Raw genomic sequence first — 19,115 nt, forward strand, 5'->3', positions numbered from 1 at the left:
GCCATTTTAAGTAGTAGAGTAAAACACGGACTTGTGATGCAAATATGGACGATTGCGAATGTCCGGGCATTTCTGCTAATAGCCACGAGGCAACGCGCCTTAGTCGGTGAAAACAACCCAGCCCGTGCTTTTGCCTGCAACAATATAAAAGTGGCAGAGAAGCATGCCTAGCAGTTGTTGTCCGGTCGGAGCGTCCTACCATAACATGATGGAAACTAAAAATGATCATTCCACATTACTGTCGCAGGGATCCAAACCACACGTGAGAGCAACTCCAACGCCTTTATTTGCGTCTCCATTCCTCACAAGCTGCCACATAGGCACTTCCCGTTAGGCTTTTCACGATAAAACAAAATGACGTCGGCTCGGAATCGTCCGTTGCCATTTTCGTTCCATGTGACCGATAAACGGGTGGGAGCGGAGCAGAAGTTTGTCAGCTACAAAAAAATACACATTCATTTGGAAAAAAGACAACATGCAAATTTATTGGTCTCACAAGCGTGAATAGATGACACATTTCACTGTACAGTCTGCAAGGTTTCGGGGCAGTCCGGAGCCCTTTGAGACTCTTGTGATGAAGGGCTAGGGGGGAAAAAAAAAAAAAAAAAAAGACATTTGACTGACCTAGCTAAAACACAATCCAAACTAAAGACTCAGTTCCCGGTTAGGCCCGTCATGTGTCAGAAAAGGGGCAAAAATGCGTTCGTTGTTTTCAACTAACTTCTCTAAACAAACATTCTGGAGCGTTTCCAGGTCTCGAGAGGCCGAACGGCTTTTCTCGCACGCTTCTGGTCGTCTGGCTCGCCGGCCTCTTCCGGCCGACTTGGGGCGCTGGGCGGGGTGCCGAGTGGCCACGTGCGTCATACACGCAGGTGACAATTCAGGACTTGACTGAGCTCCAGTTGCGTTGACGTGGCGTTTTCAAACTGTTTTGCACCAACTTTCTTCTCTCAACGTTATGGACCGCCCGCTTTGTCTCGTACAGTGAAAAGGAAAAAAAAAAGAAGAAAAAAAAAAAAACAGATATCTGCACTGACCACCCCACCCCCACTTTGACACTTGATAGGACGTACACACCTGGTCGGAGTGTCCAAAAGTCACACCTTGAATAATCCACAGTCAAGCCGAAATCAAAGTAGGGGAGGGGTGGTGGGCGGTGGGGGCTGATTGGGGGGAGGATCACTGGTCCCCTCTGCGACTCTTCTTGCGACTCTTCTTGGCGCTCTTGTCGGGGCTCTTGGAGTGGCTGCGGCGCCGGTGGTTTCTGCGGTGGGCGGCCGGCGACTTGGAGCGGCGCCTGCGCTCCCGGTGGCGGCGCGGGCTTTTGCTGCCGCGCCGGCGCTCGCGGCGGGCGTCGGGGCTGCGGCGGGCCTTGGGCGAGCGGCTGCGGCGCCGGGGTGAGCGGCTGCGGCGGCGCCGCGGCGAGGGCGAGTGCCGCGGCCTGTCGTCGCGGCGGGCCCGCCGGTGCGGCTCGGGGCCAGGTATCCCGTCCGGTCTCTCGCCGCCGCCGCCGCCATCGTCGTCGTCGTCGTCGTCGCTGCTCTCCGCCTCGTCCAGGTCCTCGTCCAGGTCCTCCTCCAGAGCGCTGACGCGCGGCTCCAGCATCTCGGCCTCCTCCAGGACTTGGCGCTTCTGCAGCCGAGGCAGGATGATGTCGCACATTCTCTCCGAGTGGAGCAGCTCGTGGATGAACTCGTCCACGTGCATCAGCTCAAACTCGCCGTTGCGGTTCTGGGTCTTGATCTTCCTGCGGGCATTTGGGATTTGGAGACACACAGACGAGTGAAAGGGAATCCCGGGCAACTGTCACGGCTGTCATTCAACAAAGTTAGCATTTCGCGCGCCAGGTTTCCCATCCCAATGGCACAGACTTCAAGGGAAAGTCTGGTCCAAAAAGTTGTCTGGACAATAATACCCTCTTTGCCAACATTCCGTCCAAAGATGACGACGACGACGACGACGACGTGATGAATATTGCCTGTGTGGAATGTGAAGGAAGCAGTCAAACGAAGCCTGTTGTGATCCATATGGGGATGGGGGGTGGGGGCGGTTTCTGTCATTTCGACTGGCGGTGGCTCAGGTGACGACTCATCAGGGCTGAAAAGCCAGAAAGTAGGAGAGCCACGATTGGTACCCGAGCACCTGTGATGTCCGTTTCAGTCAAAAAAGAGCGAGATCAAATCAGCTGCAATTTGCTGCTTCCTTCATATTCATCCGAATGGCGTGTTTAGATTAGATTCCGAGTTGCCTCGGCCTTGAAATGTCTGAATGCAACACATGCAATGCGTGGAATACATTTGCACGTTTGTGCATCCGCTGCCTTCCTGGGCGCACGAGTCTTGCTTCGTGTAACTTCGTATTTATATGGGGGGGCTCTGTGGTTGACATGATACGCGGCAACTCCTTTGCAGTTGACCAGCTCCGAATTGGAGCGCTAATGAAAGCGAGCGAAAGGTTTCGTCCGCCGACCAACCACTGCGAACCCGATGAGCAAAATGCGGAGCTTACCTGTAGTCGTTGTAGAGCGGCTCCAGGTACTTGTAGCAGTCGACCGCCGTGCCGGTGAGGCGCATGTACATGGCGCCGAGCAAGCGCACGTACTTGAAGTCCTCGTTCTTGATGAACTCGACGATGATGTCCTTCTCGGGCTGGATCTGCAGCAGCTTGAGCGCGAGGCACAGGAACGGCGTGGGCTTGATGTTGCCCCCGAACACGCCGCCCACGTACTTGAGCTCCATGGCCTTGTCCACCACCAGCTCGGCGGTCAGCCCGAAGCATTCCTCCTTCCAGTACTTGCACTCGTAAATGCGCGTGCGAATGATCTTCTCCACCAAGTACTGCGGGTTCGTCCCGTGGATGCTGTTGGCGTCTTTCACCGTCCTGTTCGCCATTTTGACGCCGGAACGAGCGTCCGCCTTCGACTTCTTCGCGGCTTCCGCTCGCTCGCTCGCTCGCTCGCTCGCGCGCCCGCTTCCGCTCGAAAGGCACTCGGCCAGTCGGCCGGCCAAATCCCAAACAAAGCAAGATACACACACAACCTCGCTCCAAAATGGAAAGCTTTGGATCGCTCCTCGCTCTGTCACATTCCAACAGAGGAAGCGTCTCAAAGCCGGGAGAGAGAAAGCGTTCCTCTATACCCGCGTTCAGCTGCACCGCCACCTAGCGCACTGGATGGTGTATGGATGGGGAGAAATCGTCCAACTTTCTTCTTCGTGTCCCCTCGTTCTTCTTCGCGTCCCCTCGTTCTTCTTCGCGTCCTTCTTCTTCTACGCTCCTCACCTCCAAGCAAGCGGAATCAAAATGTCGGCCGCAAGGTTACTAGCGCGTTGGTCCGTGAGAGCTTCTTCTCCCCTTTCCCGGTGGGCGATCGGCCGCCGCCAGGCCGCCCTGGCCCCGCTGGCACCCGCGATGAGACGCAGCATGGCGAGCGGAGGTGAGCGCCGAGCCGCGGAAGCTTAACGAGCCAAAAGGGAGCTTTGTCCGCGACAAGGACGAAGCGACTTCGCTAGTCGTCTTTGCCTCACCCGGAAAGAGACGAAGCCTAAGTAACGCGTTTATTTGCATGGCCTCATTTTGCTCAACAATGACATTAGTGTGTCAAAGGCGAGCTGACTTGCATACAACGCGCGTTGTCAGACGGATCTTGCGAAGAAGGTGGTTGTTTGGGCGGTCCTGTGACAAATAACGCCAAGGAAGTTGGCACTTGAAAGCAGTGGGAATGCAAAGTCGAGGAGGAGGAGGAGGAGGAGGTCAAGCTTTCGGGGTGACCTCTTTGTTTTGTTGTCAAACCTTCCGGACTTTTCTTTGTCAAAAGCCCGCTGGCACCGGAACGCTGACTAAACGCAAAAACACACCGCATCCAACAAGCACGCCGGTTACTTGCAATGAATGAATGAACGAACGAATGAATGAGTGGACTGCATGATAGAAATCGGGATACCAAAAAACCGAATTTGAAAACTACAATGACTTTTTACATTTTCAATACACAAATAATGTGAAGGCCACTTTAAAGTAACGTACACATGTAACGTGATATAAACATAGTCGAGTGCAGCAAATGGCAATTTGCATTTTTATAATTGGGCGCATAGAAGAGAAAAAAAAACCTCGAATCTGAACAAACCCGTATTTCAGAAATGAATACGTCACCTTCCGCCACATTGGCTCAAAACACTGTGAGCGTTGTTGTCACGTCACGTCATGACATGAACCGAATTGCGTGTGCCTTCAGGAATCCCCACCGACGAGGAGCAAGCCACTGGCCTGGAGAAGATCATCATGAAGGCCATGAAGGAGGGCACGGTAAGAACGGCGCCACCGTGGTTGTTAGCATCGAAATAGCGCATATCTTATGAGGGCCCGACCGATAACAGTTTTTGGAGTCGGATGCCGATTCCGATATTTGCCACGACAAAATTTTGATAACTGCTTAATTGGCCGATTGATGAATACCTTTTTTTTGCTCCCCAAACGCTTACAACAATATCGATTTAAATGAAAGGAAGAATATTTGACTGTTACACTACTTTGTACTATTTGCTTTACTTTGCAACAGAGAGAGAAAGCGTCCAATTTTTCAGGGTGGCGGTGAATGTTATCTTATGTTGTATTTTGTTAATGGTTAAAAAACAAAACAAAAAGAATCTGCACAAAAACGGGCAGATTCTGATTTTGTTTTCTCCTCTCGGGTTTTGCAACGGCGAATATTGGCCGAATCAATCGGCCGGCCGATTAACGGTCGGTGGCCTATGAACATCAGATGACGCGCGATTACGAAGCGTCCGGCGCAAGGAGCTGAGCTGGCTCCTACCCGGGAGGCGCTGGTGCTTCTTGGCGCCGGCGCTAGCGGGGAAATCTTAAGTGTCCCGTTGCCATACTGGGGCGGGCCGGGCCGGGCGCATGTGGCTTCTGAACGCGTGGTGTGCTTCAGGACCCGTACAGCATGATGAAGCCCAAGGAGTACGCCGGCTCCAAAGCGGACCCTCACCTGGTGCCCTCCATCACCAACAAGAGGATTGTGGGATGCGTGTGTAAGTCACAACTTTCCCAGAAAAAAATAGCTCAAATTGCAACACCAAGAAAAATGTCAAATATTGAAAATGTGCAAGTAGTTGACGCTCACGGTCAGTGGCGCTTGAATTTGTCCCGAGATGAGGCAAGCGATGAGGCCGGCTAGCCGAGCGTGGCTAACCGAGGCGAGTGTGTGCGCAGGCGAGGAGGACAACACGGCCGTGGTTTGGTTTTGGCTCCACCAGGGCGAGGCCCAGCGCTGCCCTTCGTGCGGCTCCCACTACAAACTGGTCGCCCACCAGCTCCCCCACTAGGACCGACGGACGGACGGAGGGAGGGGCCAGGGCCAGGGCCAGGAGCTCGCCGCCCGACCTCGTCACACGTCCCCCTTGGCTCGGTTTACATGTTCGCAAACGTTCCGCTCGCTCTTCTTGGTCCCGCAGTCGACCGGCTGTTTCTTTATCACACGTGATGACGTACAAATAAAGTGGCAAATGTGTGGACCGTTTGTCTCCGCTTGCGTGCTTCCTTCTCGCCGCTGTTTGCGTTAGCGTCACGCTAACAGCATTCTACTTTCCCACGCTGTGCACGGACTTTGATTTGAATGCAACAAATGCGGGAGCCATCGGCGGCCATCTTACGTCGCCGCCGGGCTGGCTCAGCCTGCCCAACTTGAATGTATTGACTCCATCCGGAGCATTTTCAGGTTATTGGGGGTGTGGCGTACGTCCGGGACAAGCCGAGCGCTACGTGCGCCATTCATCAGTAAGAATGGGCCTGTACATTTTTTTTCTCAGAAGGTCTTGGCCCGCATCGTGTCGTCAGAAGCATCAACCGAGGAATGCAAGCAAAGCCCATCGGGACGACATTTGCTGCCAATCGTCAGTCGCCGTTCACCACACTGAGACAACCTCGTCCGCACGGTCGATGCAAACGGTGAGACTGGCGCCCAACGCGCGCTGACCGCACGTTGTCGCTGGCAACGTAAGATGGCTGCACTTTCGGCTTCGGCCGCGGAAGGGGCCTCTTGACGCTCCGCTCACGTGTCGCTCGTAGCGAGAGGACTCACAAATACTTGAAGGTAGGCCGTTGGAATTGTGCAAGTGTTGCGGAAAGGTGCCCGCAAAGGATGTTTTGCGCACAAGTCTGGACAGCAGTGGTTTGTCAAGCAACAGCGCCGACGTCGTCGGCAGACTGGAGACTTTCAAAAGGAGCCAGAGGATATTTGAACTAAAATACAGAAGAGTAACTCGAAACTGTCATGCATCCGGAGAACAGTCTTTTTTTGCGCGGAATCAAACGTTTGCCTCAGTCGTTAGAAGGCTAACAGGAAAACAAACGGCTGTCGTCCAGAAAAAGAATATCGTCAAAAACGTGTGAGAGGGATGGCATTCCGAGTGAGAGAGAAATGAGCGGACAAATTGCTGTCATCGGTGCTTTTTCACAAGCGAGAGCCTGCAAACACAAATGCGACTGGTGGATGAGGCAAATCAATACGGGCAAAGTTGGAGCGTCTTTTGCATGGGCGGAGTGTCCAACCGTCCGAGGAAATGGCTTCATTTGAAATTAGCGGCGGAGAGCTTTCTGATCATGTCATTTTCAGAAAAAAACTTTCCGTCATTTGTTAGATAACAGGCAGTTCCAAAATGGATGAATCGTTCACGCAAAACGCCAACGCGCAGTATCGGGAGTAACTCGTTGTTCGCCACTGACGTTGTGCCCTTGCCCGTGGCCATGGCAACAAGCCTTGTATGCAGGACTTGGCCGCTAGAGGGTGACACAAGCCTTGCAATCCAAGGACGCTGTCAGCTACCCGCTCGTGGGCTTTGTCCTTGCGTCCACCCTCATTCCCGAACCCCTCAATTTAATCACTCCATGGAGCAGTAGTTACAGTTACTCGTTCCCTCCTCCTGTTTGGCGATTCAGCCAGCCAGCTCACTGCTTTCTACCCGTCGCATACACGTGACCACCGTACCTGCCATAACGCACATTAACATCTCCCACTTTTTATTGTCAATAAAAATATGAATTCAAACTACATTTTATTTACTTTGTTGTACATATATTCAATTAAATAATCGATTATTTCCGTGGTTCCTGCCTCGCCTTTGACATTCGCGCTTGCGCCATCTTTTCCTGCTCGCAGTGCATTGTGGTCTATATATAGTGAACATCGACGCACACTACTTTCCCAAGAGCTTTGCGGGTCATTTCGATTGCGCTACATTTCTCCTCCCTGGACATTCGGACACCCCTACGAAATGGCGTCATCTTTCGATAGCGTGCACATTCGGACGCAGTCCTGTTAGGACGCAAAGTGGCCACCAGGGGGCGTCAGGCTCACTCCCGCTCAGTGCCGGGTTCCCACGAGTCAGGCAGGAAAACCTGCAAAATCATTGAGGAGAAGATTCAAAGGTCCTGGAAAGGCTGGAGTTGTCGCAGACAATTATTTTCCTTCCCTCTGCTTTGCGAGTGCAAATTGGTCGACGGAAGCCCGTTTCAAATGATAGGCAGGCGGGCGGCCTACGGGCGATTACGACAGTATTTGGTCCGGCCGGACAAAAAGGTGGATAGACGGATGGCGGAGGGGTCCCCCCCGGCTGTAGGCGGAAGGAAGGCGATAAACTAAAAGATCGCAAACTTTTAGTAAAATGCCCAGCTCTGTTGATAGCAAAACAGTGGAAGGTCAATCGGCCTCTTGAACAAAGCATGTTTGGAAACAAGCGAGACAGTGCGCTTGTATTTTTGAACTTCATGAAAATGTGTCATTTTGGAGGTGGAGAGATTGCGCCTGACGGCGACTTGATGCATCAAGTTGCAGAAAATGCCACCACTTGCCTTGGTCCACAACAGCTATGCAGCCGCTTTGGTTTCGGGTTCCGATGCTGATGTCACAGCAGGACGCGGCCGCTCCTGGGTTTTGACCAAGAAACGGCGCCGCTTGTCACTTAGCGATTGCTCCAAAACCGAATGATTTCACTGAAAATGATTTCATTTTCCTGAGCATAAAATACATCAATTGATCTTGTGAGCAAAAAATGCACCATCTTGACGCTAAAGGTCCTTGAACTGAGTTTCGACTCGGGGTGCTTTCCTCACTATTAGCATTAGCATCATACTACCTCAAGACTGTTAGCATTAGTATCATGCTAACCCTATTGTACTTTGAGCAAAAATAGCATAGCATCACACAAACTTAGGTGCACTTTAATCATTGATAGCATTGGAATCATGCGAACCTGATGATGAATTCATCATTACTAGCATTAGCCTCACGCTAAGTTGTGTTGTGCTCTCGTCACTATTAGCCGTCAGCTGCAACGTTAGCAAGTATTGTAGAGGTCATGTGTGCAAAGTCAGCGATGGAACAAGCGAGAAGAAATATCTGACACAAGCGTTTGTCTGTTTTTCAAACCTGTTTTATTAATTCTCACCATAAAAAGCCAGCCAGCGAGGTCAGATGACATCTGGATGATGGCCGATGGGTGAAGGAGTCAGTAAAAACGCGCGTGGGCGTGGCCCTTTCACTTGCTGCCGGCGGCGGCGACGGCGGCGGGAGTGAGGTTGAAGCAGCCCTTCTGGTGGAACTGCATGTCGCGGATGCGGCGCACCGACTGGATCTGAGGCTGGATGGCCGAGAAGTCGTTGCAGTGCCGGTAGTCGCCGCTCTCCAGCAGGTACTGGTAGCCCCGGTAGCCCGGGTACTGGTAGCCCACCCACCTGCGGACCGAGCAAGCCAGCCGTTCAGCCGCCACGCGGGCACCCTCGTCTACAACGCCAATAATGCAGACCCGAAAAAAAAAAAAACACATATATATATATATATATATATATATATATATATATATATATATATATATATATATATATATATATATGTATATGTATATAGATGGATGGATGGACTCATGGATGGATGGATGGATGGATGGACTCATGGATGGGTAGCTAGATAGATGGATAAATACATAGATAGATCATGTCTATTAAATGTATATGTATGGGACTGGTTAGCAAGTTCGCCTCAGTGCAGAGGTTGTTGGTTCGATTCTGGCTCCGGCCTTCCTGTGTGGGGTTTTCCCCGGATGCGCCGCTATCCTCCCACATTCCAAAAACATGCATGGTAGGTTAATTGAACACTCTAAATTGTCCCTAGGTATGATTGTGAGCTACTGCCCGAAGACGGCTGGGATAGGCTGCAGCGCGCCCGCGACCCTTGTGAGGAGAAACGCTTTGGATAATGGATGGATAGATATATATACATATATATATATATATATATATATATATATATATATATATATATATATATATATATATATATATATATATATATAGACTGTGCATTGAGTTAACACGTGAGAGTATCGTGAGGGGGATATATATATATATATATACATGATAACTCAAGTCAAGTCCAATTTATTTATGTAGAATCTCTATTAGCATTAGCACCACATCTTCATTAGCATGAGCATACCCAATGCATATTCGTTAACTCAATGCATTTGCATCATGCAAACCCAGTGTACATTGGCGACATCGCTGTTAGCGCTGCCTGTCATCGTGTCAGCAATCGCATTAGGATGGCACTAACCTCATTGGATGGTCAGTTTAACGCTGTCAGCGTTCGCATACTGACCTTTGAGCATGCTTTTTTTCCATCGGTAGAACAACAAAACATTATCTCAGGAGAGAAAAAAACGTCAATAGTCCAAAAGTACGTATCGGTGCGCAAGCGAGAGCAAAGTCAGTTTGATTGGAAAGCGTGACTCGACGCCTCGTCACACGCCGGCAAGATTTGCCGTGCTCAACGCAAGCTAAGCTACGCTAGAAAAGGGCATTCACGTTCCCCCGGGGGCACGGCCACGTGTGCACGCACATGCATGACACACACGCGCGCACGCGCACACACACACACACACACACACACACGTGACAGAAGTACACGCGTGTAATCGACACACAACCCACATGCACGACGCACGCATAACAGGCAACATATACAAACATTTCATGTGCATACACGACGCCAAAACACGTGCACATTTAGATAACACACAAGCGACTTGATCCCATCAAGCACTCGATGGCAGAAGCTAAACTAGGCTAGGCTAGGCTAAGCTAAGCTAAGCTAAGCTAAGCTAAGCTAAGCTAAACTAAGGCAATGTACTTACGCTCCCCCCGGGACCTTCACGCTGCCCACCCGGTCGCAGAAGCCGTGCGCCCACAGGGTGGGAACGTCGTCCTCCTGGATCTCCATCTTGTTGCCCTTGAAGTCGGAGAGCTCATGCAGGCAGATTTTGTGCTCCAGGCTGTCCTGTCAACATTAGCATCGCGCTACGTCAGTGTCGCTTTTAGCACTCGCAACATGCCGAGTCAGCCTACGGACGTTCATCGCCGTCAGTATTGGCAATGTGCTTTTATCGCGATCTATCGGCTATTTGTCAAGCTAACGGTACGAGTGTACTTTGATGGTTCGTTAGCAGAGACGGCCACTCCAGCCTATGCGGCCGCTCCGTCCTCCGCCCGCGACCTGGGCGCTTCTTCTTCGCATCCACCTAGCATCTGGGAGTATCGCGAGGGGATGGAATTGTTTACAGCTGTTTGCGTGACACCCAAGATAACATTCAGCCGCCAACACAACCGCCGCGTCGGTCACCAGACGACAGAGCCCGCAGGGGCACATCGCAAGAATATCGTTACGACGCAATAATATTGCCTTTTATCGCAAAACCGCTGCGTTATAACGCAAGACGTTATCGGCATGATTGCAAAATAACACGGCTTTATTTTCAGAGGAGAACGAAAGACCCGTAGCTTTAAGTGTACGGCGTCGCTGGCGTGCGCATGAATGGCGCTTTGGAGAGACTCTCCAGATGTCCCAGACAAGGACATACTCGGCATGCAAAGGGATCAGGGACGTACGCAAAACAAAAGAAAAATGCTGCCCACCGCCGTTTGTCCTGGTCAGTGAAATGGGCGCCATGGCGTAATCCGTGCTATCACATGCATTGAACCACTAGCAGGCAGACTATACCTGCGAGCGGCGCAGGGAATGCGGGTGAAAAAAAGGACTCGACCGTGTCGCGCGGGCAGCTGATCAAGGCGGCTATCGCCCAAGAGAGGAGCGGCGCTCTCTCTTTTTTTTGAAAAGGACCCAACGCAACACGTCAGCCCGTGCGGCCAGGCACCGAAAGCCACCTGCGTCCTTGCTTAGTCCGTCCGTCCTTTTTAAAAAACGTCTCGACCTCCGTCCCCAAAAACGGGCGACGGAATGCCCATCTCCGGTGATTAGCATGAGCAACAGTGCAGGTGAGCATACGTTCCTCACCGTCAGCAGTAGCCTCGTAGCAGCCCAATTTACTTGTACCACTGTTATGTATGAAAACGGTCCCCGCGGCGGCCGGCCGGCCGGTCCCTGGAAAAACTCGCGAGTCGGAGTCGGGCCACTCTTAGCTCAAGGTGCCATTCGGGCGGTCGCTCGGGCGGTCGCTCGGGAAGGCGGCGGCCGCATTTGCAATCCTTCCCTCCTCCCAGATGGCTACGACGGGATGGCCGGCGGGCCGTCGGGTCTGAGCCGTGCCTACCATGTGGACGGGCCTGAGCGACATGAGGCAATCGCTGCGGTACGAGTTGCTCCAGGTGTCCCAGCGAGGATACTCTCCCTTCTCCAGGATGAACATCTCCCCGCGGAGGTCGGTCTGCTCGAAGGCAACAAAGCTGGAGGAAGGGGGGGCGAGGGGGGAGGGGGAGGCGCCAGGAGCGGAGCCGGGGGCGGGGCGGGGAGGTCGGGGAGGAAAGGTCGAGGAAGAGGAATGAGCGGCCAGGAAAAACAAAGCGCAACGTCAGCAGACGTGTGGATCTTACGGGCCGCTGTCCACGATGACGCTGCGCACTCGCTCCAGGCCTCGCTCGCAAACGTTCAAGCATTCGCTCTGAAGCTCCAACGAGCGGCCCTGGAAGTTCTCCTGGTCGAACAGTGTCAACTGCAACACAAAATGCGCCAGGGCCGGCCGGCGGCGTCACGTGCTTGCCGTGCGTGCTCAGGGCAACATCGACAAACGGCAAGGTGCGGGCGAGCTGGCTGTTGAAGACGCTAACCAACCTGGCCATGCTAAGTGGCTACGCTAGCGGCATGGCTACACGCTAGCTGGCTGTACGGCCAAGCTCAAACCGAATGGGCGCATGCTAAGTCACTCGACGTTTTGTGTCCGCGCTGGTGGACACCTGGAAATGTGAGGAACGTCACGTCGGTTACTTAGCGGGTCTAGCGCAGGGCCGTGGGTCCTTTTCGCGGCGGGCCGCGTTCAAGTTAAGCTCTCGCTCGGAGCTCGCCAGGCCACTAGTTGGCGGTGTTGCACCCCAAGCATAGTCGCCCGCATCGGCGTCACGTACGCCACTTTGAAAAGTACTTTTGCGTGGGCACCCTTGGGTGCTTGGGGGTCAGGGCGATGTCATCAAACTCACTTTGAAGGTGCCCAGGCCGGGTTCGCCGGTCTTGGTGGCCTTGCTGGAGGCGGCGGGCGCGCCTCCCTTGTTGTCCTTGGCGTCGGCGCCCTGGCTGGAGGCGGACTTGGCGGTCTGAGACATGGCGAGGGGGGCTGGGCTGGGCTGGGCTGGGCGAATGGAGGAACAGGAAGGGGTGACGCTCATTAAGATTCACAAAGAACGACGGGTAGGCTCCACCCCCAAAATTTGCAAACGATTCACATTCATTGCCGTTGGTTTATTATGATTTTCTTATAAATTATGATTCTTATCAGAGCTGCGCATTTGACCAAAAATTCGCAGTCCGCTTGTCGCCTTCCGCCGACAGCCGGGACACATACCGATGTAGAGTTTTTTGTCTTTTTTGGACTGTGAGATTTTGCCGACATCCAACGGGAGCCGGCCTCGGTTTCGGGCGCGTGGTCTTACCTGCGTGCGGCGTCGAAGCGGGCTCGCCAGCGTCGGTGGCGTTCGGCGCCGCCGCGCCGCTTTTGTAGGCTGGCAAAGGCCGAGCGGCCACAAAACAAACGCTGCGTCATCACGCAGTCCGGCCGGGCGGCGCCGAGGCCTGGAAGCCTCTCGCCCCCCAACCCACCTAAAGCCCCCCCGTAAGCACTTTAAACGCAAAGGAAAGTGCTGATGCCGCAGGTGGTGGTGGTGGGGGGGTGGTTGTCTCTACAGACGCAGGAGGAATGTTCAGGGGGGGGTTATGGGGGCACAATGAGGTCATCCCCACCCGTCGGCCACACCACACAAAACACACAAATATTTAGTAGGGATAGGTCCTCCCCCCTAAAAGAAAATCTGCAAATAATTGACTATCATCACAAGTGACGTGAAAAATGGTCCGTTTTTTGACAATATGATTTTTTATAAAAAAAACAAAAAAAAACTGTATTGACAAAAAGTTAATACAGTTACACCATTGTACAGCAACTTTAGTCCATTTTCTTCCAACAAAGTAGAAAAATTCAGCGACACATCCAATGACTGAAAAAGCCGGCCCGGAACACACCGACCTCTTCATTAGACCAACGTTAAAAAAAATACAAATCAAAAAACCCCAAAGTGCTAGCTACAGTCAATGAAGAAATGAGCTTCGAGGTAGACTTACACACATCACATTTAAAGAAGACCTGAAAAAAAAAATCTGCAATCCTACATGGATGAATGACTAAACAAAATTGACAAATTCAAATCAATAACTAAGTCCAATTGAACAGGTCAACTAAAGCACGAAACGAAAGAGAAGTCAAGAAGTCAGATGGACTTGATGCTGCCCGTATCCAGGCCGAGCATCGAGCGAGTAGAAATGTTGCCGTTTGTGGCGAACGGTGGCGGACGGCCACAGAAATCGGCCCCGGCTCGACAGAGGCGTCCCGCTCCTTCGGGCGGGCGCCAGCGTTCCCAAATCAAATATGGAAGCAAAGGTCGGGATGCCACTCGTCTGGGCAAAAAGGGCGCTTTCCTTGAAATGGCCGACAGGAAAGCCCCAACCTCCTTTGCGGAGCCTCCCACCATTGTGTGTGCGTGGACTTGATTTTGGGTGTAATGCCACTGTCAGCCAATAGGAGGCGGCACACGCGCCACATTTGCGAGAGTTAAAAGAGGAAGCCTTTCCAGCTCAGCCAAAGGCTATTGAATGGCGAAACGTCTTTCGAGGGGAAGCCAAGTGGCCAATATTCTCGGGCAGCAGAAGTTGCGCGCGCCCATCCAGAGGGAGGAATGAGGCCGCGCGATCCTGCCGTGGAGCGAAAGCGACGTCGCGGTGGCCGCAATCGTGGCAAGGGCCCCTTTGCACGCGCGGGGGCGCATTCGCTCGACCCCCTCTCCGATCCTGCGCTTTGCGCCCACGCAGCGCGTTCCTTGGACAATGGCCGTCTCTGGGGGGGATTAGTGGGATGGGAAGTCGATTGGTTTGGAAGAAAGTCGACTTTGGGATTTGTTGACCGTAAGCGCAGGGGGCCGGCTTGGTCCAATGTTTGGCTCCTGTCCGCCAGAGGCGACGAAAGGTGCGGCAGTCTTTCAAGACCTTGAAATAGGCGAGGGGCGGAAACGCTCTCCAAAGACGCCCGGCGAGCGGCATGGCCGGATTCCCCGACGGCAGGCGTCAGCGACCCCCGCCGTTGTGGGCGGGGGGCTCGGGCGGGCTGGCTCTGACGCTGGCTGCACAAGTCGCAGGACGGGTCGCCGCAGCGTGGCCCAAGGTTTCCCACCCTCACCTCATTAGTCTTGCTCCAACATGAGCAACACGAAAACCCACAACGGGTGACGACACTTCATCAAAGCAAATCGTATTTGCACCTCCAGTGTCCCGCCTGAACAAGTGTCAGCATTAGTCACACAAGCGTCGTTTTCCTGGCTTGGATTCTGGTGCACGGTGGGATTAGTCGATGCCTAATCGTCGGCAACGATCGCATTTCAAGGGATTGGCGTCATCCCAAACAGTCCGTCTGCCTGTAATCCAGGTCGCATTTAGCATCGCAGCGCCATTGTCGAGTAAAGCCGTCGTCAAGGCCTAGAGGTCGGTCGACTTGGACCGTTTTCACCTCCAACCAGCTAGCCGAAAGCCGGACTGGCGAGCGCTTCTGTGGTCCGTTCATTTCTTAGTGGCAGTTGCCAGGGAGCAGGAGCGTGCTCCCATGCTATGTTCGCATATGGCGAGCAGACCGGCATGTCCTCGGGTAACTGCAGCGGCGCGCTCCAAGAGACACCCACCCGGTGACTTGAAGCGACAACCTTGGGAAGTCACCTCAGTCTCGAGACTAGGGAGTCATCGGAGATTTGGGACTAGACACCTGGACCCGACGGTTTGACACGACAGCCTCGGCACAGCCGACGTGATCCCGTAGCCTGATGGCACGTTCTTGCGGATAGTTCCTGTGCTCTTGGCTAACGAGCGGGTTTCTCTCACCGGTTAGCCAAACGCTGGACAGGCTAGTGTCTAGCAAGCTAGCTTCAGTGGTGCGCGCCCGTTAGCGTGCTTCTATAGCCTGTCGATTCGTTCGCCTGTCGCCGCGCGGTCTGTTAGCATGCGGCTAGCGGTCTGTTAGCATGCGGCCAGCTCGCCGACTAGCATGTCCTCGGGGTAACTGGAGCAGCGTGCTCCGATAGCCGCCGGGTCCCGGCGACTTGACGCCACGGCCTCGGGAAGAGACCTCGGTCTCAAGACTAAGGACCCGTTGTAAAATTGGGAGCGCGTCTTGTTGGCATGTTCTCGGACGCTCTCCCTCGCGTCCCTCCCGCCAGGTAGCACGTATTCGGTCTGGCGGCGCGTTTGCGTCGGGAGATCAAATTGAGCCGATGAAGTCGTTCGAAAGCGTCGCCCGCCCTCTGTCCGAGGGTCCGTGCCCTCTCGCGGCTCATAATGTGGCGGCGTCGGCACAATTGCCGGCGCGCGGATTAAAGCCGCTTTCGTCGGGGGTGGGGTCACGGTGCTGCTTGTCAAGTCGCACGCACGCAAAACAATAACAAGAGAGCGAGCGAGTGAGCGAGCGGGCGAGCGAGCGAGAGAAAGGCCGCCCCTCTTGCTGAGCGGGGCCTTTCGCGGTGGCCCCCTGCCAGGGGAGGCTTTAAAAGGGAGGGGGGCGCCCGGCTCCTCTCACTCGCCTTCGCCAGCAGCAAAGAGCATCGCCGCAAGGTGAGTCGCGAGCGCGTTCGCGTGTTGGAAAGTTGGCGCCGGACATGCGAGTGTCGTTCCATCAGGTAGGAGTAGCGCGCGCTCACGTCATCCGGCGTCACGTCAAATCCGGCGCATTTGAACGGCTCGCCCCACATTTCCAAGCCGGCAGTGCGTACGGTCGCACGGCAACAACGCGGCCGAGCATGTGGCGACATCCCCAAGGACAAGGACCAAAACCGATTGGGGAATCTCCCAACGATTGCCAAATGGCACGCGAGCAGATGACGGCCATGTTTCTTTCTAACGTGTGACCACTCCTCCTCACAGATATGACGCACCAGTGCACCAAGTTCTCCGGCCACTGGAAGGTGGGTGCGCGGGCAATCGTCAGCTACGGTTTGCGCGCGTCCGCCGATTATTCCGGGTGATGTATATGATGTATAAGATCTGCGCCTGCGTCACGGAGGGGCAGCTCACGGGAGCCTCGGCTCGAACGTTGCGCTGTGCGCGATGACGATGATGATGATGACGATGATGATGATGACGATGATGATGATGAGGGCGACGGGCTCGGCCGCGTGGGCGCAGATCATCGTGTTCGACGAGGAGTGCTTCCAGGGCCGCCGGCACGAGTTCACCTCGGAGTGCGGCAACGTGATGGAGTTGGGCTTGGAGACGGTGCGCTCGCTGCGCGTGGAGAGCGGCGCGTGAGTGCGCGCACGCACGCACGCACGCACGCGCGCCACGGGTGGGGCGGGCGAGCGCTGACCGCCGGCCGGCCGGCCCTCTGCTGTCTCGCTTGCAGCTGGGTGGGCTACGAGCACGCCTCCTTCCAGGGCCAGCAGTTCGTCCTGGAGCGCGGCGAGTACCCGCAGTGCGACGCCTTCGGGGGCAGCAACGCCTACCGCGTGGAGAGGTTGACCTCCTTCAGGCCCGTCGCCTGCGCGGTGAGTGCCGCCCAGCCCCGGCCCCCGCCCCGGCCCCGGCCCCCGCCCCGGCCCCTCCCCGCCGGCCCGGCCTGAGCGCGAGCGTGCGCCGTGTCCCGGCAGAACCACCGCGAGTGTCGCATGACCATCTTCGAGCGTGAGAACTTCCTGGCCCGCAAGGGCGAGCTGAGCGACGACTACCCCTCCCTGCAGGCCATGGGCTGGTGCAACAACGAAGTGGGATCCCTCAAGGTCCAGTCTGGAGCGTGAGTTCAGAAAAAAACAAAAACAAACACAAAACAGCCGCCGAATTTGACAAACCAGCACACGTCCGACCACGGGTGGAAAAAGTAGCCGCTCTCTGTACTCGAGTACGCTGGTGGAAAAAGTACTCAAACTCTGCACTTAAAGGGGAGGTCAAGCCCATTTCCCCCCCCCCGCAATATGTTCGGCCGGTGGAAACGTGACACTCTGGTGAATGTTGGTTGCCTTTGTGGAACGTTAGGCAGCCGTGTTCGGCGGCCATTTTGTCACTCCTGTCGACTGAAGATGACACGGCCGTCGCGATTGGCTGTGACCTCAGCGGCCGCGATGTCATTTTCAGTTGACGGCAAGTGACAAAACGGCCGCCCCCTCCCCCCCGAGATGGACAAAAGCGGGCGCCTTCCTCCTATTCCGCAAAGGCAACATTCATCCCCATGCCGCGTTTAGAAGACGGTTCTCTCGGAAAGAAAATGTTTGGCTTGACTTCCCTTTAAGCACGGAGATGCAAACAGTTCTGAAATTCTGGACTGGCTGTCGAGTATGGAGGTGGAAAAAGTCGTCAAACTGTGCACTTGAGTAGGAAAGTGGCGAGCGTAGTCGACACTGGCTGGAGACGAGTGCAAAGCGGTCAGGCTGTAGCCGAGTACTCGGGTGGCACGAGTGCTCCGACTTCAGCACGCGAGTGCTCAAAGTGGTCCGGGAGCCGCCCGCCAACTCTTTGTCCTGTGTCTCGCGGCCAGCTTCGTGTGCTACCAGTACCCCGGTTACCGTGGTTACCAGTACATCATGGAGTGCGACCGACACTGCGGCGAGTACAAACACTTCAAGGAGTTCGGCTCGCACTGCCAGACGCCTCAGATCCAGTCCATCAGGCGCATCCAGCAGTAGAGGCCCGGGCCCCCCCCCGGCTCACGTCTCCTTCGCCCCCGCTCCCGACCACAATAAAGCCTCCTTGTGAAACACGCCTGCTCTCCTCTGGTCTCGTCTCGTCCTTGCCGCGGGTCGCCGCTCGGCCAAAAGTCCGGCCCGTCCGCGGCCGTCTCCTTCCTCGGCTTCGCGGCTGGTCGCAGGGGGAATCCGCCCATCCCAATTGCGGCCTTCGCGGGAACATTTTGCCAAACTGCCACCGGCGAGCGGGAAGCCGGTCGGCAGCCATTTGGGTTTGTCCGTCCAAAATGTTTGTCAACGTCGAAACGGCAAGAACACAAAGGCAAATGTCGCAAGTGTCCGTTTCATCGCATCCCAGGACAGGGGGCACAGGACAGGACGGGACGGGACGGGCCAGGCGGCCGTCCCATGTTGTCCTTCACACCGTTCACATTCCAAAGCGTTTGCGTAGAAACGCCCTCGACACATTTTTCCAGCAAACCTTCATCAAACCGGTCCAGATGAGAATGTGGCGCACAAACCAACGCCTCAGCCCGAGACTCATCCACACCACTTGATCAATACAACAACCATACTCATCGAGTTCACCCAATAAAAAAGTGCAAAATGATCACGTGTATATTAGAACAGCAACGGAAAAAGAGAAAAAAGAAAGGGGGTGGCCGCCTTTCGGCGTCATCCGAGCGGCGCTTTGAGATAGGAGTCCAATTGGTTCCGGAGCCGCGCTCGCAAGGCAAAACGCGGCCCCCGCCTCAAATCCGCTTTCGCCATCCCCTCCGCGCCGCGCCTCCGATCGTCTCTCGCGGGGAAGGGCGGGGCTTGGGGGACACCGTTCGGGCGCAGAACGTAACCTAGCGCCGGCCGCCCGCGTTGACGAGTGCGAGGGAGCCCAGTCGAGAGCCCGAGTGCAA

General features: G+C 54.7%; 4 protein-coding genes across 10 annotated transcripts; 2 read left to right on the forward strand and 2 right to left on the reverse strand.

Annotated features, from left to right (window-relative positions):
- Positions 1-458: 458 nt before the first annotated feature.
- prpf38a (pre-mRNA processing factor 38A) lies at positions 459-3,506 on the reverse strand. The gene is made up of 2 exons (XM_086052689.1): positions 2,509-3,506; positions 459-1,747 (listed from the first exon to the last, which is right to left on the reverse strand). The coding sequence occupies exons 1-2, from the start codon at positions 2,889-2,891 to the stop codon at positions 1,180-1,182; spliced, it is 951 nt and encodes a 316-aa protein (XP_085908815.1). The 5' UTR covers positions 2,892-3,506; the 3' UTR covers positions 459-1,179.
- On the forward strand, positions 3,242-5,517 carry cox5ba (cytochrome c oxidase subunit 5Ba). The gene is made up of 4 exons (XM_086052690.1): positions 3,242-3,433; positions 4,235-4,305; positions 4,934-5,033; positions 5,215-5,517. The coding sequence occupies exons 1-4, from the start codon at positions 3,301-3,303 to the stop codon at positions 5,325-5,327; spliced, it is 417 nt and encodes a 138-aa protein (XP_085908816.1). The 5' UTR covers positions 3,242-3,300; the 3' UTR covers positions 5,328-5,517.
- Positions 5,518-8,410: 2,893 nt separating this feature from the next.
- Positions 8,411-13,102, reverse strand: crybb1 (crystallin, beta B1). 5 transcript variants are annotated; one of them, XM_086053971.1, is made up of 6 exons: positions 12,934-13,101; positions 12,484-12,632; positions 11,884-12,002; positions 11,604-11,717; positions 10,191-10,333; positions 8,411-8,733 (listed from the first exon to the last, which is right to left on the reverse strand). In XM_086053971.1, exons 1-6 carry the CDS (start codon positions 13,041-13,043, stop codon positions 8,538-8,540), a joined length of 831 nt encoding a protein of 276 aa, XP_085910097.1. In that variant the 5' UTR covers positions 13,044-13,101; the 3' UTR covers positions 8,411-8,537. The 5 variants fall into 5 exon arrangements, with proteins under 5 accessions (XP_085910097.1, XP_085910098.1, XP_085910096.1 ...); XM_086053972.1 differs by having other exon boundaries at positions 10,191-10,328; positions 12,484-12,637; positions 12,934-13,100; XM_086053970.1 differs by having other exon boundaries at positions 11,604-11,736; positions 12,484-12,637; positions 12,934-13,099.
- Positions 13,103-15,950: 2,848 nt separating this feature from the next.
- cryba4 (crystallin, beta A4) lies at positions 15,951-18,278 on the forward strand. Of its 3 annotated transcripts, none has more exons than XM_086053977.1 (6): positions 15,951-16,144; positions 16,454-16,494; positions 16,715-16,833; positions 16,932-17,073; positions 17,176-17,318; positions 18,057-18,278. In XM_086053977.1, the coding sequence occupies exons 2-6, from the start codon at positions 16,456-16,458 to the stop codon at positions 18,202-18,204; spliced, it is 591 nt and encodes a 196-aa protein (XP_085910103.1). In that variant the 5' UTR covers positions 15,951-16,144; positions 16,454-16,455; the 3' UTR covers positions 18,205-18,278. The 3 variants fall into 3 exon arrangements, with proteins under 3 accessions (XP_085910103.1, XP_085910104.1, XP_085910101.1); XM_086053978.1 differs by lacking the exon at positions 15,951-16,144 and adding an exon at positions 16,186-16,209; XM_086053975.1 differs by lacking the exons at positions 15,951-16,144; positions 16,454-16,494 and having other exon boundaries at positions 16,513-16,833.
- Positions 18,279-19,115: the final 837 nt, after the last annotated feature.

The sequence above is a fragment of the Filicampus tigris genome, chromosome 15 (genome assembly GCF_054856515.1).
Source record: "Filicampus tigris isolate MCC_2025a chromosome 15, RoL_Ftig_1.0, whole genome shotgun sequence".
Lineage (NCBI taxonomy): Eukaryota > Metazoa > Chordata > Actinopteri > Syngnathiformes > Syngnathidae > Filicampus > Filicampus tigris.

Bases quoted from the DNA above. Each gene is read 5' to 3' on its own strand.
- cryba4 (XM_086053975.1), top strand. From the start codon at position 16,637: ATGACGATGATGATGATGACGATGATGATGATGACGATGATGATGATG. The intron at 16,834-16,931 runs GTGAGTGCGCGC...TCTCGCTTGCAG, and splicing joins CTGCGCGTGGAGAGCGGCGC to CTGGGTGGGCTACGAGCACG. The intron at 17,074-17,175 runs GTGAGTGCCGCC...GTGTCCCGGCAG, and splicing joins TCAGGCCCGTCGCCTGCGCG to AACCACCGCGAGTGTCGCAT.
- prpf38a (XM_086052689.1), bottom strand. From the start codon at position 2,891: ATGGCGAACAGGACGGTGAAAGACGCCAACAGCATCCACGGGACGAAC. The intron at 1,748-2,508 runs GTAAGCTCCGCA...AAATGCCCGCAG, and splicing joins CCGCTCTACAACGACTACAG to GAAGATCAAGACCCAGAACC.
- crybb1 (XM_086053970.1), bottom strand. From the start codon at position 13,043: ATGACGCAGCGTTTGTTTTGTGGCCGCTCGGCCTTTGCCAGCCTACAA. The intron at 12,003-12,483 runs GTGAGTTTGATG...TTTGTGTTGCAG, and splicing joins CCGGCCTGGGCACCTTCAAA to TTGACACTGTTCGACCAGGA. The intron at 10,334-11,603 runs GTAGGCACGGCT...TAATGTTGACAG, and splicing joins CGCTCAGGCCCGTCCACATG to GACAGCCTGGAGCACAAAAT.
- cox5ba (XM_086052690.1), top strand. From the start codon at position 3,301: ATGTCGGCCGCAAGGTTACTAGCGCGTTGGTCCGTGAGAGCTTCTTCT. The intron at 4,306-4,933 runs GTAAGAACGGCG...GGTGTGCTTCAG, and splicing joins AGGCCATGAAGGAGGGCACG to GACCCGTACAGCATGATGAA. The intron at 5,034-5,214 runs GTAAGTCACAAC...GTGTGTGCGCAG, and splicing joins GAGGATTGTGGGATGCGTGT to GCGAGGAGGACAACACGGCC.